The following is a 27543-nucleotide window of genomic DNA, read 5'->3' on the forward strand; positions in this document are numbered from 1 at the left end:
GCGGACGTTAAACGATGATGATGATGATGATGATGAATACATCTGACCATGGGGAAATACCAACTTGCATGGAAACAGGGTAGGGCCTGGAGATAGGAAGTGTATCTGCCTCAATGATCTGAGCAATACAAGCATGGATAAGTGGACAGCATCATTATCATCATCATCATTCACCGCCATGTAAACGTACTAATCCTTGACCTGTATTATCAATTTATTATAACCTGCATTGTTTTGGCTTTAGAAAAACTTTAAATATCTATTTATATCAGACAATGCTTCATGCAAATTATACTACTTCAATAAATATATATTTTTTTCAATGGGCTTCTTTCAGCTTCCATCTACCAAATCTGTTCACATGGCTTTTGTTTGGCTTGGAGTGGAAATAGGAAACACGGCACACAGTGCCATGCAGTGGAATTGAACCTTAAACTATGTGATTGGAAAGCAAATTTCTTAACCACACAACTCATGCTCATGATTTTACATGTTAAATATACCATTTAACAAGTTTGAAAACATGGATACGAATAATGGATATGCAATATTGATGATATAATACAGATTATATAATGAAAAAGCTATACACATTTCTCCATGACTTTGATAAATAAATTAACATGAAAACAACTTCAATTTTCTTTCACTTGCTATATATATGAAGGAAATGTTCTCTATGTGGCCTGTGTTTTCTGTACTCTGTTTATGTTCTGTTTCTCATTTTGTCCACGTTTTTTTGTAACATCCTGTACCCAGATATGCATCTATATATACATGTAGATGTAGGTATGTACATACATGTATGTATATATGCATATACTCACATATTATTTGTATTATTATTATTATTATAGGCGCAGGAGTGGCTGTGTGGTAAGTAGCTTGCTTAAGAACCGCATGGTTTCGGGTTCAGTCCCACTGCGTGGCACCTTAGGCAAGTGTCTCCTACTATAGCCTTGGGCTAACCAAAGCCTTGTGAGTGGATTTGGTAGACGGAAACTGAAAGAAGCCCGCCGTATATATGTATTATGTATATATATATGTATATATGTGTGTGTGTGTGTGTGTGTGTGTGTGTGTGTGCATCTGTGTTTGTCCCCCCAACATTGCTTGATAACCGATGCTGGTGTGTTTTCGTCCCTGTAAGAATAAGTCCTAGGGTCGATTTGCTCGACTACAAGCGGTGCTCCAGCATGGCCGCAGTCAAATGACTGAAACAAGTAAAAGATAAAAGATATATATATATATATATATATATATATATATATATGTATATATATACACACACACACACACACACATACACACACACACACACACACACACACACACACACACACACACACACACACAAACTTATATATATGCACACATGTGATTAGCTCTTTTCAGTTTCTGTACCGAATCTACACATAAGGTTTTGGTTGTCCAGAACAAGAGGAGAAATCATTTGCTGAATGTGCCACGCAATGGGACCAAACCTGAAACCATGTAGTTAGGAAGCAGATAGTTCTTAACTACACGGCCATGCTTGCACCTGTGTGACCCATAATACAGAACTCACAGATATACGTTTACTTTTATAATATTAAAATAACTTACCTTCCTTCATTGACCAATTCGATAAACGCTAGTCCAGCATGTTTCTGAAGAGAGTTTTGCCACTCCTGGGAACAAAGCAACATCACTAACTCTACGACAGATGAACTTTGCTTCAGTGTAACAAGGCCTGTGGGGACAGAAAAAAATTTTTTTTAATGATTTCCCCTACTATCACCATCATCCTTTAACATCCATATTCCATACTGGCATAACATTCAATGCATATAAGCCACAACACTGTCATCAGTGTGAAGACACCATCGTGCTCCAATATCTACTTTGGCATGGTCTGTACAGTTGGATGGCCTTCTTAATGCTAAAGATTGCCAATGATCCAACTAGATGAGAGATGAGAAGAGTAAAATGCCCCTTGACTGTGAGTGTAACTGAGAGAGGGAGAGGTAGTTTTTTATGCCAAGCATTGGGAGACTAAAGTATGACAGCGGGATAAGCACATGTCTTGCTCTAGAGGAGATACAGGACTTGGGTAGGAGTAGCTGGAAAGAAGATCAAAATGGTGATGAGATGCCAGAGCATCTCAAGATACAAGAAGTCGAGTATAAGAGAGAATACTGACAAGGGATCAAGAGACAAAGGAGAGTGTGCGTAATTTCACAGCAGGTAAAAAATGAGGATAGAGTTGACTGTTGTGAGTGATGAACAAGCATAGAAGTGTGTTGATGGTTAATATCGATATGGAGAGTGGTAAGTTGAGGTGAGAGAAGTGATTCAGGAAGGAGGATAGATGAGAAATTAGGAGGGGAACGTGCAAGGTGATGTATAGCGATAGAAATGGAAAAGAGAAGTACATATGGCTGTGTGGTAAGAAGCTGGATTCTTAACCATATGGTTCCCAGTTCAGTCCCACCATGTGCCATCTTGGGCAAGTGTCTTCTCTTATGGCCTGAAGCTGATCAAAGCCATTCAAGTAGATATGGTAGATGGAAACAGTAAGAAGACCGTGTGTGTGTGTGTGTGTGTGTGTGTGTGTGTGTGTGTGTGTGTGTGTGTGTCTGTGTGTGTCTGTGTGTGTGTGTGTGCGACTTTGTGTCTATGTTTGCCCCCCCCCCCCATCACCACTTGACAAGTGGTGCTGGTATGTTTACACCACCATAACATAGTGGTTCAGCAAAAGAGACTGATAGAATAAGTGCTAGGCTTAAAAAGATAAGTCCTGGGGGCGATTTTTTCGACTGGAAACCCTTCAAGGTGGTGCTCCAGCATGGCTGCAGCCAAATCACTGGAACAAGTATAAGAATAAAAGAAAAAATGAATAAGGGTCACTATAATGGGTCAGGTGACATGGGTGTTGAATAGGGGAGCACAGATGGCAGATATGAGAAGGCATAGGAAATGATAGCAAATATGAGAAGTGTTAAAGAGACCTAAGATGAAGCTTAGTGGAGAGGGAGGAGACAACTGTCCTATTTTGTGTTAGCAGTATGTTGTTATTTTTTTAAGTTTATCTCTACATAGTATTGACTTACACAACTTTAATAAACTTCGTAGTATATTATAGTTGCAAAATGAAATACAGTGTCCCTACCAGCAATTAATATATATATATATACATTCAGTTGTGGTGTGCAAGAGAGACGGTTGCGCTGGTATGGTCATGTGGCGAGAATGGATGAGGATAGCTGTGTGAAAAAGTTCCACACCCTAACAGTTGAGGGAACCTGTGGAAGAGGTAGGCCCAGGAAGACCTGGGATGAGGTGGTGAGGCACGACCTTCGAACATTAGGCCTCACCGAGGCAATGACTTGTGACAAAGATCTTTGGAAATATGCTGTTCGTGAGAAGACCTGGCAAGCCAAGTGAGACCAAAATCCAAGGCCTCTGCCAGGGATGTAGCTAGCCCACTTATGCGAACCTTTCCTTCATTGGACACTAAACTCCGCTTGTGAAGACCTGTTGAGGCAAGTGAAATCGAAATCGAACTATATTTGTAGACTGGCACCTATGCCAACGTCTCTTTCATTGAACACTATACTCAGCTTGTGAAGACCTGTTGGGACAAGCGAAAGCAAAACCGTGATGGCACCTGTACCAGTGGAGCACTAAGAGCACCGTCCGAGCGTGATCGTTGCCAGAGCAGCTGTCTGGCTTCCGTGCCGGTGGCACATAAATAGCACCATTTGAGCGTGATCGTTACCAACGTTGCCTTCCTGGCACTTGTGTTGGTGGCACGTGAAAAGACATTTGAATCAACATCGTTGCCAGTGCCGCTGGACTGGCTCCTGTGCAGGTTGCACATAAAATACACTATTTCGAGCGTGGCCGTTGCCAGTACACACCCACTACACTCTCGGAGTGGTTGGCGTTAGGAAGGGCATCCAGCTGTAGAAACTCTGCCAAATCAGATTGGAGCCTGGTGTAGCCACCTGGTTCACCAGTCCCCAGTCAAATCGTCCAACCCATGCTAGCATGGAAAGCGGATGTTAAACGATGATGATGATGATGATGATGATGACACCAGTTGTCAGAAATGTATTTAATATGTAAGTTTGTTTTATCCAATAGTGTTACGCCACTAAACTTAATAGATATTTAAGCAATGCATTCATGGATAGTTGATAGGTTGGATATGGTGCTGAAGAAGGAGCAATAACTCCTAGAATATGCATAAACACCCATTACCTACCTTTTCTATCTTTGATTGCATTGTTTACATAAACTTTCACTGTTGGCCCTAAATTCTATAGAAAATCTAGAGAGATAAACTTAAAAATGGAAACAATGCATTACTAATACAAAAGTAAGGCACAGTATTAACTTAAAATAAATCTTTAATATACTTGAGTCTGTTATGATTGCAAAACAAAATAAGGTGTCCTTACCAGCAATTAATATATTTATTCAAATACATGTATATATTACATGGGAAAATGCGAGCAAGAGAAATAATATTAAGATTATAAACCTGTAAAATTACAGGACAATTTACTACCCTTGGAAAAGTTCAGGACAAGTTATTACATCTGGTAAAGTACAGAACAAGAAAATTCTTACATAAAATAATGCAGCCAAGGATAAAATTTCAAATAAAATATTTGGATTTAGAAAACATTAGCTTTTATTAAAACTAAAAATTTTATTACAAGTTATTACTTCTATTTGTTATTAGTTGTTACTTCTATTAAAAATTAAAAATAACTCAAAATATCTTTTGCACATTTAAAATATTAATTTTTTAAATTATTAATTAATAATTAGAAATTTGAAAATAGGTTATGAAAAATAATAATAGTATATAATTAGTACAATAAATAGAATAATACAAAAATTAGTTATTTATTATAGTAAAATCCAACTATAACAACAAATTCACAGTAAAATTTGCTTGAGTTATTGCCGAAGTTATTGCCAGGTCTTCACATTTTCAGTTTTGACCCAATCCCTATTTTTTTATATAATGAATTTGCCTACCTTATATACTATTCTACTTTAGCTATATTGGTACTTCTGGCACTCATTTTTTAAGCATTCTAGTGAGTGAATATTTTAAGAAAATGATGGTACTTTTCTTTTATTATAATGTTACTTCGTAAATTAAAATCAAATAATTTTTAATATTCAAATTTTTTCCTTAGCTGCAATATTTTAAGTAAGAATTTTCTTGTTCTGTACTTTACCAGATGCAATAACTTGTCTTGAACCTTTCCAAGTGTAATAACTTGTCCTGTAATCTTCCAGGTTTATAATCTTTTATATTATTTCCCTTGCTCACATTTTTCCATGTAATCCATGTTTTTTCCAGACTATGCTATTATGCTAATTAATAATGTGTCAAATGTGTCAATTAGTGGTGTCAATGATAATTTTTCCTTATCTCAATGATGCTGGTGACATATATTTAAAGTCCCCTTATAGTACAATATTCATAAAAAAGTATAGAATTATATATTCACCCTCAAATTTGAGAAACAAACACTCATAACTTCTTTCTTTCAAAACTTCATTGCACGAGATTGATACCATGAAATTTCTTGAATTGAGCTCTATCATTTAAGCTTAATTAAAATATAGTTTGTTTTTAAAATAAAAAAAATTAATTATACTTATATCCAATTTTTTACCTTAGTTATATTTTTTCCATATTTTACATCACAACTTTTTTGATTCAAAATTTTTGTTGCATAGGACCAAAACTATGAAATTCTTCATGCCTTCTATCATTGAAGCTAAGATAAATATATTTTTGCTTTTACAATAAAAAAAGTTATTTAGATCTAAAGTTGATTGGTGGTGTTACTTACTCTCCTATAATGCTATTACAAATTTTGATGTAAACTTTTTTCTATTGGACCAAATCTCAATTTTTTAATGTCAAAATGTAGCTAGGGACCAGCCCTCTTCCAAAATGCTAACAATTTTCAATTTGGTTAAGAACCGAATTAGCGACAAGCTCTGAAAGATACTGCATGTGAATAAATTGCAGCCTTAAGAATATTATTCAGCAACTACCATTGTTGAATGATACATACGTTTGCTATCAATGATGCACAAATGCACAGAAATCCCAAATCTAGCAATTCTACTACTGGACACTTTTCACCTGCAACTGCTAACTCTGAGCTTTTTAGCTTTACTCATGCGTAAGAGATGCTTTCTCAAAACAGCTGTGCGGCTTTCTTACAGTATATCCATGTCAAGTAAGATATACAGAATGATACACACACACACACACACGCACGCTAAATGAAATAATGAGCTGAAGAAAATATACTTACCCCCAACAAGTAATTCTTGGCCATGGGATCCGATTAAAGTCTTTGATAGGAACGGTGCAAAATCCACAAAGACCTCTCTGAGAAGTGGAGCAGACGATCCGAGGGCTCTCTCCAAGCGTTCAGTAAGTGAGCTCCCCTCGCTTGGTAATGGTAGGTTGTCAAACGTTGCTGGTATATTTGCAGCAAGTTGTAGATTTTCAGGTGGTTTTACTGCTGTGTCAGCCGAGACTGAAACACTGTTAGGTTGCTCATCAATTCTTATTGAAGATATGCATTCTTGTATTTCCGGATTTTCTTCATCATTTCTGCTCTCACCTTCTTGCAGTAGATCTTTGCTCGTTTCGATTTTAGAGGTGTTATTAGGTTGATCTTGTCCATCTTCTATTGTTGGAGATACCTCAATTTTTACATCAGTGATGGTAGTACTTGTAGTAGCTGTTTCCGCAGCTGTTGTCGTCATTTCGTTAACAACAGTACCACTGTCAACAGCTGTTGCTGTAACCGTTGTAGCTGCAACATCTTCAGCAGAAGAGGTCGTTGCTTTTGGCTCTGAACTTGAGGAAACCGATGTCGAATCTACTGCAACACCACTAATGCCTGTACTTTTGGAGTCACCTGTCTCTTCAGCAGGTGGCTCTTGAACATTTCCAGCAACATGTGCAGCTTTTGGTTTCACACTTTCATCTTTTTCTTCAGCTACAGATGCTTTTTCATTATTGTCTTGGCTACCACTAGTAGATTTACCATCTGTGCTCTCTGTTTTCAAATCTGGTTCTTTTGTCGTCTCATTTGTTTCCCTTTCATGGGTATCATTAGCTGACTGATCGAGTTTTGTATTCTCGCTGTCTGCCTTAATTTCTTCAGTTTTATTTACAGTAGTCTTTGATGAATTTTCTGCAAAAATAGATAAATAAATAGATAAATAAAATTTTTCGTTTCTTTTTAAATTTGTTTACAAATGTCATAAAGTGAAATAGTGTATTGGGAGGGTCATTATGCCAGAAATAGACACAAGCACTGGTTCTGTTTCTCTTCTAATATTATTTGTCAACTAAGGGTGGGAAACCGTCAGGATTGTTATGAGTGTTATATAAAATGCTTTTCTGAGTTCAAATTCTGCTACAGTTGACTTGGGCTTTCATTCTTATGGAAATAGCAAAATAAATCAACGATATAACTAACTCCCTCCCTTAAAATTGTTAGCTTTATACCATTTAATGCTGTGAGGTGGCAAAATCATTTTTGACAGAAAGGGCATCCAGCTGGTTTTATACTCTACTGAAGATGAAACACCAAGCAACAGAAAGCATTGCTTCAGAAAATATAAACATAATATCCTCATTTTGTTTAGTATCAGGTGAAGGTGAAGAAAAGTATACTTTGGCCTCTCAACATCAAGCATAAAGCCACTTCCTCTTCTCTACTACAATTACAGTAAATAAAGGGGTCACATTACTTTGCCTTGTGAGTTACTCGACCTCACTAGTACCAGTGTCACACAGAAAAAAAAAAAACTGTTGTATGATGCAGCCCCTCCAATTCACAGGATCCTGTCAAACCCTCTAATCCATGCAAGAATGAAAGATAGATATTAAATTGTTAAATGATGACAACAATGAAAAGGTGGAGGATGAAGACTCACCAACAGGTTTACTTTCACTATTTGCAGTTACATGAGCAGTAACAGAAATTTTCCCTTCTGTCTTAGATGCTGCTTCTTCGTCTTCATCATCTTTCATGGTAATAAATTCCTCATCGGTCTCGTTTCCTGATAGTCAAAAAGAAAATAAATCAACAAAAATAAACTACCTTTCACAACTCAAACAATAAAATATGAAATCTTTCAAACTTTCTTTTCTTGTCATGATTCTTTCTAATTTTGGCACAATGCCATTAACTTCAGGAGGAGGGGCATGCAAATTAATTACAACAACCCCAATACCTGACTGGTATTTTACTTTTTATCAACCCTGAAAGGATGAAAGGTAAAGTTGATCTTGGCAGAATTTGAACATAAAAAGCAGGAAAAAAAGACAATAAGCATTTTGTCCAAAAATTCTGCTAGATCACTTCCCTCACTATAATAATAATGATGATGATGATGATGATGATAATAATAGCAACAACAACATATCTTTCTATGACAGTGATAGCCATTGGATGCCCTTGCTGTTGCCAACCCTAACCTGCTTCCAAGCAAAGCAATATTTCTCTGTGGTTAGAAAATGCTCTTGTAGAATATTGGAAATGAACAACACAGCTTGTATGACAGTGACAATCGTTTACAGCTATCATGCAATGTCAAGACAAGGAGATACAAATATATAAGCATTCACACATATACACATATACAAGAGGCCTCCTTTAGGGTCCATCTACCAAATTCGTTCACAAAAATTTGGTTGACCCAGCGCTAGAGTAGAAGGCACTTGCCCAAAACCCCAAGCAGTGGGATTGAACTCAACACCATGTGTCTTGGGAAACAAACTTTTTAAACACACAGCCATGATTGTGCCTCCAAAGGAATACTTTATGTGAAACAAATGCATCTTATATTCAGATTTTAGAGTGCAGTGTTTATGTATGATATACATATTTTGTTCTCTTAATTTTTAAACTAAGCATCAGTGGTGTGTATTAAACATGCAAACTAAATTATATCCAATTTTTTTGCTGAAGTGTGTCACTATATTCAGGGTTGATATTAGTTAGTTATATTTAATACTGAAGCTGAGTTTTATGAAAGACATAAGATCACTATAATCTAATATAAGTAAATGTGAAAACTAATTTGTGTGTCAGTGTGTCACAACTTGACACCCCTCTCTCACTATTCAATGACACTTCTACTACTGCACATGCATAGAGATGGTGAGGGCGGTGGCAAAGACAGATAGAGCGAGAGACACAAAGAAATTTAGTGAGAGTTGATGATGTTTTATATAAAGTAGTAGTGTCAATGGTGGCAGTGGGAGTAATAATAAGAGAGAGAAAAAGAGTGGGTATGTGAGAGAAAGAGGGACTGAACACTGAACCAACATACTGAACAAACATACTAAACGAACACTGAATTCTTTTACACACACATTTAGCCTTTTTGTGATGGTAATGGAGTAATAGTATGAACTGTAGTTGTGATAGAAGCAGAAGTGATGATGGCAGGGATGACGGTGAGAATAAGCGACATGAAAGACAGTGGTGATGGTGGCAGAGGGGTAGGCAGTAAAGTCAAAGGTATTGATGGTGATGGTGTCAGAAGTCTGAATGGTGTGCATATGGCAGATGTGGTGGTGATGGTAGTGGTACTGTTGTTTATCATGCAACTTTGCAATAAGTTCCAAGTCAAACAATTACATCACTGTTTTGACGGAAATTGTTCAAGTTTGATAAAAATTTAATACGTACTCAATGCATAAAGTGTCATTGTTGGGCCCAGGGCCTAATGAAGAGCCATCCACAGGAGCTAGCTTAAAAGCTGTCCGATAGCACGGCTTTTAAGCTAGTAACAATATATTTTTCTATGAGAGTTATAAGATTAGCCTGGGAGTGTGCATTTAAGAAGTTTGCTTCCCAACTACATTGTTTTGGAGTCAGTCCCACTATATGGTACCTTGAGCAAATGTCTTTTACTATAGCTTCAGTTGATCAAATCCTTGTGAATGGATTTAGTAGATGGAAACTAAAAGAAACCTATTGTGTGTGTGTGTGTAATGTAATTTTTTATTCTCTGTCTGAAGAATTTCTAATAGGAATTTTTTTTACATGTTTATCCAACATGTAGAAATGAAACGTGTAATGATGAATAAATAATAGCAAAACATTTTCCAGATTCACATTTTATATATATATATATATATATATATATATATATAAAGTATGTATGAAAGTGTGTATATGTTTAGATGCATGTGTGATGTGAGTGTGTGAATATGTCTCCTTGACATCACATGACTGTTATATGACATTCCTTTCCAATATTCTGGTGAAAATTATCTGACAATGATGGAGTATTACCTTACTTGGAAACAGGTGAGGTTGGTGACAGAAGAAGTAAATAGCTGTAGAAAATATGCCTCAAACTCCATCTGACCCATACAGGCATGAAAAAGTGGACATTAAAACAATGATTATGATGCTAATAATAAATGGTAAGCATTATACAAAAGTGCAGATTATATATGAACAAATGTGGCACTTAAAACAGAAGCAAAATATTTGAAAATGAATTTTTAATGATAGCAAAAAAATAAGCTGATGGATTTTAATTCAACTGAAAAAAAACCAAAACATTGATTTTAAAAGATATAATTGCAAATTTTAAGATTGAGAAAAGAGAAGATATTAAAAAGTAATATATAGACACAAATGAAACTTAATTACAATAGCTTAAAAAAATATACATTTCAACAGAAAAAAAAAGCAATGCTGCAAAAGATATGTAATGGAATTTTTTGACAAGTACGTAAAAAAAGCCGGCAACATCTTAGGTGAGGTGTGCGAGAGTACATCTGTGAAAAAGTTGGTGATATAAATTAGCATTTCATGTTAGAGCTCCACAGTATGAGATATCTATGAACACAAACTCTAGGCATGCATACATGAATACCCTCGCCACACATACACACATACATCCATACATACATACATACATACATACATATCATACATACATACGCGTGAATATATATACATATCAGTGTGTGTGTGTGTGTGTGTGTGTGTGTGTAGTTTACTCAAAGCAATATTTTTTTACAGATTTACTACTCAGTACATGATAAAATGTAGAGCTTTATACTTTTTTTTACTTAATATCAATTTCTAAGATTATTTCAACCTTGCACATTCATGCATGCAGCTGAAGGATTAAAATTAATCAAAGGACATACTAAGTATGTCAACCTGCTAGAAATAACAGTTTAAAAACTCTTATTTAAATTGCCTAAGTACACTGATAATAATTACAGAAATCAACAATATAATGCATACATACATACATATATATATATATATATATGTATATATATATATATATATATATATATATATATATATATATATACATACATGCATACAAATACATATATACATATATATGCATACATATATATATGTGTATATATATATATATATATATACATACATTTCTATATATAGATATATATATATGTATACATATATGTTTATATATATATATACATAAATACATACATACATAGTATTGTTAACATTGTTTAAAGAAATGGAGTCGCATGAAAGGATCGTACTGCATTAACTTTGGATATCCTTGTTGCTTATTTTGACTTTAATCACCTTATTTTGAAACTGTATTGGATAATACCATACTCAATTCTGGTGCCTACACTTAAATACCATATTCACCTGAATCCAAACCTTCCAATATATATATATATATATATATTTACATACATACATACATATATATATATACATACATACATACATACATACATATATATACATACATACATACATATATATATATATACATACATACATACATACATACATACATACATATATATATATATATACATACACACATGGCATAGTGTATATATATATATATATATATATATATATATATATATATATATATACACACATACATGGCATAGTGAGGGAATTGAGGTACGTGCACTAGTTTATAGTCCTGGCAAAGCAAGAACCAGAAGAAGGAGTCTGTACGCTGTACAAAATGATTTATTTTCCACTTCTTACAACAAATTTTATGTACTCTGTCGCATTACATATATGTAGTCATAAGCCTGGTTATAAGAACAAGAAATTTGCTTTCCAACCAAATGATTTCAGCTTCAGTCTCACAGTTCTACCCAGGGGCAGTGTCTTCTACCACAGCCCCTGGCTGGCTAAACATTTCTAAATGGTTTTGATAAACAGAAATTCCATGTGAACTTGTGTATATTTGTATCTCCTTGCTTTCATGTTGGTTATTGTAAATGAGTGTCACTGTCATACTAGCAGTGTTGTTCATTCCTGATATTTTCTGAAAAACATGACTGGCCATGGACAAATATTACCTTGCAGGGAAACAGGTGAACGCTGGTGATGGGAAAAGATCTGGCCCTAGTAAATTTGCATCAATAAATTTCTTCTGACTTGTAAAAGCAGGATAAATAGATATTAAATAATAATGATAATGGAAATGATGCCAACTTTACTTTACTTTGAAGGACTATCTAAAGCAGTGGATATTCCACTCCCCATGGCAATTTTACTATACTATTTCTGCTGCAATATGTACACACACACACACACACACACAGACACACACACACACACACACACACACACACATATGCATGCAGATGTACATACATATGTGGTATATGTATATGAACACACACATATATACATATATATGAACACACACATATATACACACAATATATGTACACAAACACACATATACACACACTGTATACATGTACACAAAAACACACATGCACACACACACACACATTATATATATATGTATATATATTCTTTTGGAAACCTTTCTGTTGTGATGAACCTTCATTAACAAGGGATGAATTAGCTCCAGCTGGGACGTGTCTTGCACCAATAGAACAGTCGCACTCATTCCCTGTTGCCCCTTCATGACAGCATGTAAAAGATGTGAGATTATGCACCATTTTCTCGCCTCGTATTTGTGTTTCGCAGTTGCAGTTAACCATATGTGCAAGCACACTACTAGCGTCTTCCGTAGCACGTCGATCGGCACATTCATATTTCATCATTTTAATGTTATCCTCATCCATATTCGATTCTGTTGGACTTGTTCCCACAATTTCTCTAGCTCCAGAAGTCACTGATCCGAAATTCTCGACAGACACTGCACTTGATGTGGAAATTGAACTTGTATCGTGCGTCACAAAAGACGTACGTTCAGAAGTGTTATACATGCTTATGAGCATTGGAACAGCTGGACGGCTTTTCTCCCATGTTTTTCCATCTGTTATAGCCAGTAAATACATAAAATAAAGCAAAAAAAAAAAAAAAAAAAAGAGAGATCCACACAGAAATCTTAACTTTTAGCACTGTAAAAGGTAAATATTACAAGAATACAATGTACCTGTAAGAGGTGTGATGCTGTATAGTTATGCAGGTGGATATTAAAATATAAGACACGGATCTAAAATGCACAACTACTGAATAGGATTCTTATGGACATGATTAACAGTTACTTAAGTAAAGTACAGCTCACTTTGCAGCCATCTGGTTCTGGGTTCAGTCCTACAGTGTGGCACCTTGGGTTTAAAGTCTTTTACTTTAAACTCTACATCGACTAATGCCTTGAAAGTGAAGTTGGTAGAAGAAAATACGTGGAAGCATGTTTGTGTATGTATTTGCATACATACACACATATGTATGTATGTATGTATGTATTTTTAGTATATATTTATTTTATTTTTATTTGGAAGTCCTGCGGCAATGGGAAGGTGGTGAAGTATACAGACCTGATGGGCTGGAAGCATGTAATCAGTGACCTGCACATAGGCAGCCCATACTAGATAAAAAGTTTCCTTGTCACCCAAGACAGCAGTAGTATCCAGTTATTGCATGGGTGTCTGAGCGGCTCCATTTGAAGAGGGCACTGCTCACCTGGAGGCTGGGAAGATTCTAGAAAAGGTGAACCAAAAATTGCCTGTCTTTCTATATCTGGTCAGTTTAGCACAACTGACGAATGTTCACCTTGCACTAAAAAAACAAAGAGGCTTTTTTTAACAAAATCTGGATGGAACTTGAACATTTCATGTTGGAATGTGCGCATTCTGTTGGACAACAAGTGATTGTAGGCCTGAAAGACTCACTGTACTTATTGCTTGTGAGCTGAACTGCTATAACACTGATACAGCTGCACTTTCAGAAATGTGTATAGAAGGTGATGGTGAGCTCGAGGAAGTAGGAGGTGGATACACCTTTTTTTTGGAAGGGGAGGCTGAAGGAGGAGCGCAGAGAAGCTGGTGTTGACTTTGCAGTCCGATCTGATATTCTTAAGAAGTTGGAGGAGCTTCCTGTTCCTATAAATGAATGTCTAATGAGTCTATGATTGCACCTGAAAGGTGGGCGGTTTGCAACTCTAATAAGTGCCTATGCACCTACTTTGACCAGTTGTGATGAAGATAAAACTATTTTTTATGCCCAGCTGAGAGCCATACTTAGGAAAATCCCCAATTCTGATAAAGTCCATTCTACTGGAGGATTTCAATGCCAGGGTTGGAACAGACAGGCAAACATGACACTCTCTAGGACGTTTTGGCGTAGGGAACATGGACTTTACATCGCAAGCACTCATTTTATGCACAAAGGTGATCACACAACAATGTGGATGCATCCAAGGTCTAAAGTTTGGGACTTGCTGGATTATGTCATCATCCACAAGCGTAACATCTATGACATTTGTAATGTCAAGTCCTTTCATGGATTGGAATGCTGGACAGACCAGTCTGGTGTGAGCAAAGTTCCAGATGGTGATTAGAGTGAAAGAGGGAAGAGGGCCAGTCGGCATTCCTCGGCATCTGAATGTCCATCTGATATATAATGCTGTGTTGAGGAAAGAGCTTCGGACTCGCTTGTCCAGCATTGAAAACACTACAGTATGGGAAGATTTTCGAGACCAGGTTCTTCAATGTGCTGCTGAAATACTAGAATATGCTACTGTCAGACAAAGAGACTGGTTTGATGAAAATGATGCCGAAGTTCAGAGACTATTGGTTGTAAAGCACCATGCCCACAATGTATTGCTGCACAGAGGACTTTCAGCTGTGCAGTGAAATCTAGCACTTGCTCACTATAGCAGTGTAAGATCACTACTGAAGTGATCTCTCAGGAAGATGCAGAACACTTGGTGGGAAGATCTTGCTTGTGATGTTCAGGCTGCTGCTGATGCAAATGACAGCAAGAAGCTTTACCATCTTATGAAGCGAGTTTATGGACCTAAGAGCTCCACATCAGCTCCTTTGCTTTCCAAGGCGTCTTCCACTCTGTTTACTAAATCAACAGAAATCACAAGTCGCTGGATTAAACACTTCTCTGAACTCCTAAACCATGAGTCAGTTGTGGATGAAACAGTGATTGATACTATGCAACAAGGTCAGTTGGACCTTAAAAACTCCAGACACACAGGTCCTGAGAACAACTGATATCTTGAGTATTGAGGCAATGTGCACAAGCACTAGTTAAGTTGGACAGCACACCTAATTAGAATGAAGGATAGCAGGATTCCTAAGCAGATGCTATATGGAGAACTTGTGAATGGAAGGAGACTCCGGCAGAAACCAAGGCTGCGATTTAAGGACTGTGTCAAGTCCTCATTGAATGCCTGTGATATGCAGGAGACAAACTGGGAGAGCAATGCCTGCCATCATCACAGGTTAAGGAGGGGGTCAACACCTTTGACAGAGCATGAAGAATTTAAACATGTTGCTTGAAAGCCCACTGCTATCATAGTGAATGGGGAAAGCTTGGTCTGCAATGTTTGCAGTCGTGTATGCTTGTCAAGAGCAGGGCTCTTTAGCCACCAAATGCAAAATATAAGTTAGTCCTAGAGCGCACAAGGTTCCTAAAGATCAACAATGGTCTTTCTCAGTCACAAGTGGACGGCCATCATGTATGTATGTATTTATGTATGTATGTATGTATGTGTGTGTGTGTCGGTGTGCCTTTGCTTTTGTCATCCCACCACTCAGCAACTAGTGTTGATTTGTTTATGTAACTTAGTAGTTCAGCAAAAAAGAAACTGATAGAATAAGTAACAGACTTTAAAAAACAACTAAGTATTGGTGGAGTCAATTTGGTCAACTAAATTCTTCAAGGCAGTGCCCTAGCATGGCTGCAGTCTAATGACTGAAACAAATAAAAAATATATACATGCATACATACATACATGTACTGATGCACATAAGTACATGGCTACCTACATACATATATACTAATGTATATATTTGCATACATACTTACACACATGTACATATACAGATGCAAGTGGCTTGGCTCTCTTTTGGTTATGGCAACATGTGTTCCAAATACAATTAACAGAACAGCCTGCTTGTGAAATTAGCATGCAAGTGACTGAGTAGTCCACAGATATGCGTACTTACAGTTCTCGGGGAGATTCAGCATGGCACAGGATGTGACAAGGATGGCTCATTGAATTACAGGCACAACTCATTTTTACCAGCTGAATGGAGCAACAAGAAATAAGTGTCTTGCTCAAGGACATAATGCTCATCTAGGAATTGAACTCACATCCTTATGATCTTGAGCTGAATACCCTAACCGCATGCCTTCACAATACTCTAACCTCAAAGCCACACACCTTCACAATACTCAGGCCTCTAAGCTACGTGTTTTTACAGATGTACATACCTACCTACATGCATACATACATACATACATACACTTGCATATGTGCCATCATATCTACCTACATAGTTACACACACTTGCATATGTGCATACATATCTACATACATACATAATAATAATACTTATTCACTGCCAAGTCCTTCTCCCTTTGCGCTCTTCAAAGAGCATTGCACTTCTGCTATGGACATCATGGAGTTCTTCCTATATCAGTAGGCCCCTCCACCGTCATTTGCATACAGCACCACACCTCAAACAATTTTCAAGAAATTAAAAACAATTCAACAAGAAAAAGAAGAAATGAATACTTAATCAAAAAAGAAGAAACTCTTGTCATTATAATCAGATTATTAATTAAAACATTTAACAACAAAACAATCAGGACACATATGACACATATGTACAAAATAGTTATATTTTGAGTTGTGAATACAATTACAAAATTATAAATAACAAAGTAAGGCCATTATTTGATATTAGGGATGGTTTGGTTAGCATGTGCGATGCGTTTATTAACTATTTTAGGTGCCTATGAAGTCATGAACATATATATATATATATAAGAAAATAGATATAATAACATAGGGAAACTTGTGGTTTTTGCTGGTATGTCTTTAATTAAATAGATAACAAAGAAGAAAGAAGCAGAGATGAGGGTAGCTTATTCCTTCTTTGTTATCTATTTAATTAAAAACATACCAGTGAAACCATGAGTTTCCCATTGTTATTATATCCATTTTCTTCTCCTATATAACCTAAACTCCAGTACCAACCAAAACACCTGCTACCGTACAACCTTACAAAAGACTGCACCTACCCAGCTAATAGCCAGAAGTGACTCTGGATTTAATTATCCCTTAGAGGTATTAAACCCCTCTAACTGATACCTACACCATATATATATATATATATATATATATATATATATATATATATATATATATGTACCAGAGTAAGCACATAAATGTGAAACAAGGTGGAAAAAAAAATAGTACTTGAATACCATAGGTAGAGTAATATGCTTTATTATTAAAGCTGCAAAGACATCACAAAAACTGTTACCCAGAGTTTCATATTCCCGTTCATCAGACATTTTTTGTTTAGAATGGAACAAAATAAGGTTATATGTATAAATAAATATACAATTACTTTACTCACGTTTCAATATATATATATATATATATATATATATATATATATATATATATATTTACATACATACATACATAAACACACATGCATATATATACACACACATACATATATACACACACACACACAAATATATACATACATACATATATGTATGCGTGTGTATATATATATATATATATATATATATATATATATATATATATATATATAAGGCAAATAAGAAAATGGAGAGGATATAAAATTGACAAACATCAGCTAGTAAACATGTGTTTAGGTGGTACAAATAAACGAATGAGATCAGCCAATAAATACGTAAACAGATATATAGAGAGAGATGAATAATAGATGAGTGTACACAGAATAATCTAAATACCTATGATGCAAGCAATGAGAGAAATAATATTGGAATTAATAATAAATTTTAAAATTCTAGTGGCAAACGCAGATATAAGAAGGAAAAAATGAATCCCAAGGAGGCACGCATCATCAGCTCCATAAATAGTGATAACAATGGCAACACTAATGATAGGTATAACATCAATATTGTTAATAGTAAAAGTTACTGGCCTAATAATAACAATAGACCAAAGAACAATAATCCCAATCATACAAACATAGGGAACTATACTGTCTGGCTAATACTACCATATGCTACGCAAATTAAAAACTTGGTAAAAACAATCTAATACTTTATAAAAGGAAAAAATAAATACTGGGAAATCATCATTAGTAAAACAATATGAATTGGTTATAGTCTGACGCATAACCTGGCCGCTATCATTTCCTCCATGAATAATAAAAAATTTGACACATTCTACATAAATAGGTAAAATAACAACAACAACCAACAACATGAACACTAGTCATAACAATAGTAATGACACCACACCTAATGATACCCCCAATATACATAATAACCGTGTAAGTGTAGACCGCACAACAGTATAGGGCTTGTAATTGTAGAAATAGAAATAATTGTATCTTGAGTAATAATTGCAATAGAAAAGATATAGTCTACCAGTGTGTAGTGAGTACTCAATCGAGTAATAAGGTATATGTGGGGGCCATCCAAAACCAGATAAAACAGAGGATTAATCACTATCTGTATACCTTCAGAAACAGGAATAAGAGGAACTCAACTGGTTTAAGTAACTATATATGGGACCTCAAAGATGAAGGTATTAGCTGTAACCTACACTGGAAGATCCTCACCTCAGCACCAGCATATAATGTAAAGAATAGGAAATGCATGTTATGTGTAAGTGAAATACTTTATATACTTAAGGTCAATTTTCCACTAATTAACACTTATAAAGAGAGAAATGTGTTTTGCCTTCATAAGGCTAGACACACTTTCTCTAAATACCATTAATATTTACCATTACTAGTACTAGAACCTCTTTAGATAATAATAATAATAATAATAATAATAATAATAATAATAACAACAACAATATTTTCCTTAATATAAACACAATATAAATTCATTGCCATCCTCTCCTAATGTTACTCATAATTATGTGGTCCACCCTTTCCTAATATATGTGATTAATAACACTCTAATTACTCCACATACTCGATATACCTTATATATATATATATTATCTCTGTTATAAATAAAAATACACTTTGCTAGTGTATGTGTATGTAAGGGTAGGTGTGTTATATATATATATATATATATATATATATATATATATACACACACACATGTGGGTATGTATGCATGTGAGTGTATATGTATAGATATGTATGTGTATATGTATACATAGATATAAATATTCAATTACACCAGTTTATCCTTGGGATGTTACTCCACATTCCATATTCTTCTTAGCATAAATCTCTATGCATACATTTTAAACACTCATTTTATGCATATATTTTAAACACTCATTTTAAGCACTCATTAGGAATCTATCCATGTGTCTGGATATGTATAACTACTAGTACTTGTATACCTAGGTGGATTAAAATACATCTAACATCTACTCTACATGTATATCCCATCATCCCCACATGAGCCAGGATAAATCCCACTGTAACTATAATTACTCCATATGGTTACAGTTATAATCTTTACAACTTAACAATCTGATATAATTATAATACAACATATGGCTATTTACGTTCCCCAGGTTATACCGTAACATGAATACTTTCTGCTTATATCCAGAATTGATAATAATCTCAAACTTACTTTTAGAGTCTATGAATGGTTTACACACTAGTTTTGCAATACATAGTTACCCTCCTTCAACTATAGTCTACAAGCCTAAATATACTTAACTCATACATGTACACATTAACCCTTGTATTTTGGACTTTACTCGTAAGATTGAAATTAGTACTCAGACCTACCCACAATGTAATAACACTTCATAAACACTATTCTAGTATATATCTTAGCTATGCATCTTAGTACTATAATATACTATCAGACCACTTTTCTATGATAGAACCCTTTAGCGTCCCTTTATCATTATTTACTTTTCAACTAATAGCTTCTCCCTCCACGACTCTTGTGCAGATAATTACTTGTTGATTGGAAGTGTATCTCTGATATGACAAAATAAAACGCTACTCACATAGCCGTAAGTACTTCCTTAGCCCACCCATTAGTAAGGACCCACTTGAATATTCGTGCCTTAAGTATTATTATATTTATATGTATTCTTATTTTATTTTATTCTTTTGTTTTACTGATTTTGTAATTTATTGATAGTCCTAATTGACCTGAAACAGTGCCATTGTTTTTAAATGTTAGCTGACCAATTAGGCTGCAGGATTGACTTTGACCTCACCCCACTATGCATAGGGGTATTGGGATTAGTTTTTGGCCAATAAGTAACAAATATTAATATTGCACTATGGTTTTACCCAGTTTTTGCATTCATTAATGTACTTATGTATTAATTTTCCCCTAACAAGTTCAATTTAAGTTAGTTCTACCAACTCCTTTCATAGTACTATATCTATTAAATAGCGTTTTGCCTCTAACCTCTGACTCCTGTAGCATGGACTATACCATTAAACCTACCACATAGCATACAACCTTCAGTATAATGACATCTCCTGAGAGTGACTTTACTTATTTACCACAGGATGGAATACCATGGATTCCATGGTATTCACCTTAAAATGAAGTTCTTACTTTTCCTTACCATGTCTATTATATTACATTATTTTTAATTTTTATTTTTACCTATTTTACTCTATCTTATCTTATTTACCCTACTCTATTATGCTGACTGAATTTCCCACATGTTAGTTTCCTAACATTTGTACTTTCTGAAGAAGCCTTGAGGCTCAACCATTATTCAATCTCTGTCCAATGTTTTTTCATTCCTGTATATCACTGACATGATGAGGATGATTTGGAAGATTCTGAGGTCTCATGGTAGAAACGGCCATAAGAGATTTGTATCTGAACACTCTTCTATTATTATTATTCATTGATCTCTACATATATATATCAGTTTACATATTTATTGGCTGATCTCATTCGCTTACTTGTACCACCTAAACACATGTCTGTTATCATTTAATAAATAGATATAATGGAATGTTTACTGGCTGATGTTTGTCGATTTTATATCCTCTCCACTTTCTTGCCTTATAAAACCTTGGGTAAATTTCCAATTTACCTCCACCCATATTCAATTGCAATATTGCCCTGCAATAGTAAGCACTTGGTTAAAAATACGTTGCTACACATCCAGTAGTATATTGGATATTGAATATCCCTTAGATGGCTTCTTAAAATCTAACTCAGACATGTATGTATGTATATATGTGTGTATATATATATATATATATGTGTGTGTGTGTGTATATATATATATATATATATATATATATATATATACACACATAAATGCATACTTATACATATGTGCATATATATATATATATATATATATAAACACACACATATAACAGACTTCTTTCAGTTTCTGAAGGCTTTGGTCAACATGGAGTTATAGTAGTTGAGATTTGCTCAAGGTAAAACACAGTGGGATTGAAACTAAAGCCATGTGGTTTGTTGCAAAGTAGACTTCTTAACCTCACAACCACATCTTCTGTAACTGAAAATCAAAAATTCAATAAAATTAATAGTGAGAGAAATATAAAACTTTGTTGTGTCTTTTACCTGATACATCTTTGGATGTTGGAGAGTGAACTGCTCCTCGATGTGGGCCCAGTGTTGGGGTCGATGCAGGACTCGGTGGCTCTAAAATGTCTCGGTATTTTGAGACCATTAATACAGAGGTAAAGTAGACAATAGCAAGAGCCAAGAATTGTGCTTGTTTGGTCTCATCCTGAAAAATGAAAGAGAAAAAAGAATGTATGTTAATTGACATCATCATCATCATCATCATCATCATCATCGTTCAATGATTGTCATCCATGCTAGCATATGTTAGACAGTTCAGCAGAAAGAGACAAACCAGAAAACAGTACCTAGCTCCAATGGCAGCATGGGCCTGGTTTCTACAGCTGAATATCCTTCCTAATACCCACAGGATGTATTGGAGGGGGGGGGGGGGGGTTAGGCACTAATGAGGTCACTAAGTAACTTGCAAGACAAAGATCCCCCTCTACTAAATGGGGTTAGTGTAGTGTTGAGAGGAGTGGCTTTGTGACAGATGATGAAAGCTTAAAGTATGATAGCAGGACAGAAGCAGGTGTCTTGCTGTAGAGAAGATACATGACTAGAAAACAAGAGATTGTGAAAGAGTAAATAAGAAAAGACTTAAACCAGCCCCCTCATCAATCATTACCATTCTCATTTCAACATTCATTTTTCCATGCTTGAAAGGTTGCACAAAGGTTATTGTGGCAGATTTTCTATGGCCTGATGCTGTTCTAGTTATCAACCCTCACCTGTCTCTAAGTAAGGTAATATTTTCCCATAGCCACACATGTTCTTGCAGAATATTGGAACTGAATGACACTGCCTTTCAGGTAGTGACAATCATTTACAATCATCACAGAATGTCAAAACAAGGAGACTCAAGCACACACACTGAAAACTGATTAAGGTTGTTTCATCATTTTTCCAATTTATGGGGAAATAACCAAATTTGCACTACTTATATATCAACTATATAGGTTACATATACATACATATATCATCATCATCATTTAATGTCCGCTTTCCATGCTGGCATGGGTTGGACGGTTTGACTGGGGACTGGTGAGCCAAATGGCTGCACCAGTCTCCACTTTGATTTGGCAGAGTTTCTACAGCTGGATGCTCTTCCTAACGCCAACCACTCTGAGAGTGTAGTGGGTGATTTACATGCCACCAGCACAAGGGCAAGTCTGGCAGTACTGGCAACGGCCACGCTCAAATCGTGTTTTTACGTGTCACCGGCACAGGAGCCAGTCCAGCGGCACTGGCAACGCCCTTGCTCGAATGTTGTTTTCCACGTACCACTGGCACAAGTGCCAGTAAGACGATGCTAGTAACGATCACGCTCAAATGGTGCTTTTTATGTGTCACCGGGACAGGGGCCAGTCAGCGGCCCTGGCAACGATCACACTCGGATGGTACTCTTAGCGCTCCACTAGCATGGATGCCAATCATGCGGTGCTGTCATCAAATTTGATTTCAATATCACTTGCCTTAACAGGTCTTCACTAGCAGAGTTTAATGTCCAATGAAAGGAATGTACATCTAAGTGGGCTGGTTACACCCCTGGCATAGGTCACAGGTTATGGTCTCACTTGGCTTGCTGCACCTCTTATGTGTCCATAGCTTACACTGGGTACATCTTATAGAGTTTCTACCTATGCCTTTTCTACAGATTGAGCAGCGCCATCTACCCGAAGGGATTTGTGATTTGTCTGCCTTCCTACTTATTAAGACTTTGGTTTTAGCTAGATTGACTCTAAGGCTCTTCAGTTCTAGACCTGTCTTCCACACCTGAAACTTCTCTAGTTGTGATAGTGACTCAGCAATTAGAACAAGGTCATCAGCATAGAGGAGCTCCCAGGGGCATCCTGTTTTGAATGCCTCTGTTATTGCCTGGAGGACTATGATAAATAGGGGTGGGCTGAGGACTGAACATTGGTGGACCCCTACCTCTATCCGGAACACTTCACTGTACTCGTTGCCAACCCTCACTTTACTGACAGCGTCTCTGTACATGGCTCGCACAGCTCTCACTAACCATTCTTCTATCCCTAGTTTCCTCATTGACCACCAGATAAGGGATCGGGGGACCCTGTGAAAGGCTTTCTCCATGTCAACGAAAGCCAGGTACTGAAGTATATATAATAACACAGTAAGTTGCGCTTCACTACAGCTGTTTCAGAAATGTTCTTTATTGATGAACAAAAGTGTTACATCAAGCAAAACACCATTTTCATCAGGTGATTACAGGTAAGAATTGACAATAAGAACTTCTCACAAATAGGACATAGTGCCAGATGACCCACCCAACCTGATTTTAGTATCTACTATAATAATTATGTTTATGTGTATACATTGTTGGTACACAGGTACATTATTGCTGACTCTACCTTGATGCTTTTTCTATTTAAATACCTGATTCTTTTGAATCTTGAAAATTTACATACACACACACAATAGGCTTCTTTGGTTGGTCTGGTTGTAGTAGATGACACTTGCCCAAGGTGCCACACAGTGGGACTGAACCCAAAGCCATGTGATTATGAATCAAACTTCTTTATCACACATCCAGATTTTAAGCTAAATGTTACTTAAAGTATGTCTTAAGCCAATAGGCCCATGCAAAACATGGAAAAGTAGACATAAAGATAATGATGATGATGATGATGATGATGATGATGATGATGAGGAGGAGGAGGAGGAGGAGGAGGAGGAGGAGGAGGAGGATTATAGTCATGTCTGGTCACAATGAAATATTAGCTTGCTTGGAAACAGGTGAGGGTTTGTGACAGGATGGGCATCCAGCCATAGAAAATGTGTGTCAACTGATTCCATCTGATCCATGCATACATGGAAAAGTGAACATTAGTATAAAAATGATAACGACAATAATGAAAGTGAAGCTTTTCTCTATATATGTTTGTGTTATTTTTCTTTTTAAATCAAAATTCTATATACATACCATATCTCTGTATACAACAGCTCTGAGGCGAGTGATGTCCATGTCTTGAAGTAATTTCTCAGCATCCTTTATAGGTGTAGTTTGTCCCCCTAAATTCTCAACAATATTCTGTAATGAACAAATTAAGACAGTATTTAATTAACATATTTAATCCTTTAGCATTCAGATTACTCTGTCCAATTAATGCTTATTATATTCACATCATTTTGAATTAATCGTGCATTATCTCATAGTTTTGAGATTTCAATGGTGTGATGGTTTACTTTTAGAATGACATTGTAATGTAGGTGTGAAAGGCCAGATCTGTCTGGTTTTAATTAAATTGGTAGAATACTTGGACCATGTATGGTTGGTTTAAATGCTAAAGGGTTAATTCAATGCAGAAATTATTATAAGATAATTAGTCATCCCTCCACCCTCATTCACCACTCACTATATTCACATTTAGCCCCATCTCTGTCATTCTCTTCTCACTCTCAAGAAATTACTCACACTTTCTTTCTCCCAGATCCAAATTCTATATTCTCCCTTATAGGTGCAAGCATGGCTGTATGGTTAAGAGGATTGCTTTCCAACCAGAAGGTTTCAGGTTCAGTCCCATTGTGTGACACCTTGGCCAAACGCATTCTATGACCATGGGCTAACCAAAGCCTCTATCATACCTCTGTCAAATACACTCCCAATCAATCATGGGAGTCTTTTCTTTTCAACCTTGCTAGTAGCAGTGTCACAACGAATGCATCCAGTGCACACCACAAAATGGCAGCAGGGAGGGCATCAAGCTGTAGAAACTATGCTAATGTAGACATTAAGGCATGACACAGCTCTGTGGCTTCATCATCATCATCGTTTAACGTCCGCTTTCCATGCTAGCATGGGTTGGACGATTTGACTGAGGACTGGTGAAACCGGATGGCAACACCAGGCTCCAGTCTGATTTGGCAGAGTTTCTACAGCTGGATGCCCTTCCTAACGCCAACCACTCAGAGAGTGTAGTGGGTGCTTTTACGTGTCACCCGCACGAAAACGGCCACGCTCGAAATGGTGTCTTTTATGTGCCACCCGCACAAGCCAGTCCAGGGGCACTGGCAACGATCTCGCTCGAAAATCCTACAGGAGCCAGTCAGGCGGTACTGGCAACGGCCACGCTCAAAATGGTGCATCTCATGTGCCACCCGCACAAGAACCAGTCCAGGGGCACTGGCAACGATCTTACTTGGCTTGCCGGGTCTTCTCACGCACAGCCCATTTCCAAAGGTCTCGGTCCGTAGTCATCGCCTCGGTGAGGCCCAATGTACGAAGGTCTTGCCTCACCACCTCAGCCCAGGTCTTCCTGGGCCTACCTCTTCCACGGGTTCCCTCAACTGTTAGGGTGTGGCACTTTTTCACGCAGCTATCCTCCTCCATTCTCACCACATGTCCATACCAGCGCAATCGTCTCTCTTGCACGCCACAACTGATGCTTCTAATGTTCAGCTTTTCTCTCAAGATACTTACACTCTGACGGGTATTCACATTGACATTACACATCCAACGGAGCATACTGGCTTCATTCCTTGCGAGCTTACGTATGTCCTCAGCAGTTACAGCCCATGTTTCACTGCCATGTAGCATGGTTGTTCGTACGCATGCGTCATACAGTCTGCCTTTTACTCTGAGTGAGAGTCCCTTTGTCGCCAGCAGGGGTAAGAGCTCTCTAAACTTTGCCCAGGCTATTCTTATTCTAGCAGCTACACTTTCAGTGCACCCACCCCCACTACTAACTTGGTCGCCCAGATAGCGGAAGCTATCGACTACCTCTAGTTTTTCACCCTGGAATGAGATAGAAGTTGTTTCCTGTTTGTTTGCAGTCTTTATTGCACCTGAACATCTGCCACATCCTGTAAAACCATTCAACACATGCCAGCAAGGAAAGAGAACGTTAACTGATGATTATGGTCATCATCTTAAATTGTTTAATGTTCATCATTGTTTCCATGCTTGCATGTTGTTGTTGTTGTTGTTGGCACTCCGTCGCTTACGACGTCAAGGGTTCCAGTTGATCCAATCAACGGAACAGCTTGCTCGTGAAATTAACGTGCAAGTGGCTGAGCACTCCACAGACACGTGTACCCTTAACGTAGTTCTCGGGGAGATTCAGCGTTATACAGAGTGTGACAAGGCTGACCCTTTGAATTACAGGCACAACAGAAACAGGAAGTAAGAGTGAGAGAAAGTTGTGGTGAAAGAGTACAGCAGGGCTCACCACCATCCCCTGCTGGAGCCTCGTGGAGCTTTAGGTGTTTTCGTTCAATAAACACTCACAACGCCCGGTCTGGGAATCGAAACTGCGATCCTATGACTGCGAGTCCGCTGCCCTAACCACTGGGCCATTGCGCCTCCACCATGCTTGCATAGATAAGAGTTTATTGAGGTAAATTTTCTACATCTGGATGCCCTATGCCCTAAATCAACCGTCATGTTTTCAAGCAATATAATACTGACCCACAGCTGGATATGATTTTAAGGAATATTGGCAACAAAGAATGCTGCTTGTATGAC

General features: G+C 36.8%; 1 protein-coding gene across 10 annotated transcripts in view; it reads right to left on the bottom strand.

Moving 5' to 3' along the window:
- LOC106873692 (lipopolysaccharide-responsive and beige-like anchor protein) overlaps positions 1-27543 on the bottom strand; it is a 479623-nt gene that overhangs the window by 367678 nt on the left and 84402 nt on the right. For 6 of the 10 annotated variants that reach the window (XM_089365204.1, XM_089365203.1, XM_089365200.1 and 3 more), the window contains exons 28-33: positions 25003-25110; positions 22053-22221; positions 12874-13332; positions 7981-8106; positions 6339-7232; positions 1606-1732 (exon numbers count right to left, since the gene is read on the bottom strand). In XM_089365204.1, the coding sequence (XP_089221330.1) occupies positions 1606-1732; positions 6339-7232; positions 7981-8106; positions 12874-13332; positions 22053-22221; positions 25003-25110 (1883 nt within the window). The remainder of the gene's footprint in view (positions 1-1605; positions 1733-6338; positions 7233-7980; positions 8107-12873; positions 13333-22052; positions 22222-25002; positions 25111-27543) is intronic. The other 4 variants (XM_089365208.1, XM_089365209.1, XM_089365206.1 and 1 more) reach the window with 1 other exon arrangement.

This window comes from Octopus bimaculoides, chromosome Z (assembly GCF_046866305.1).
Source record: "Octopus bimaculoides isolate indiv1 chromosome Z, ASM4686630v1, whole genome shotgun sequence".
Classification (NCBI taxonomy): Eukaryota; Metazoa; Mollusca; class Cephalopoda; order Octopoda; family Octopodidae; genus Octopus; species Octopus bimaculoides.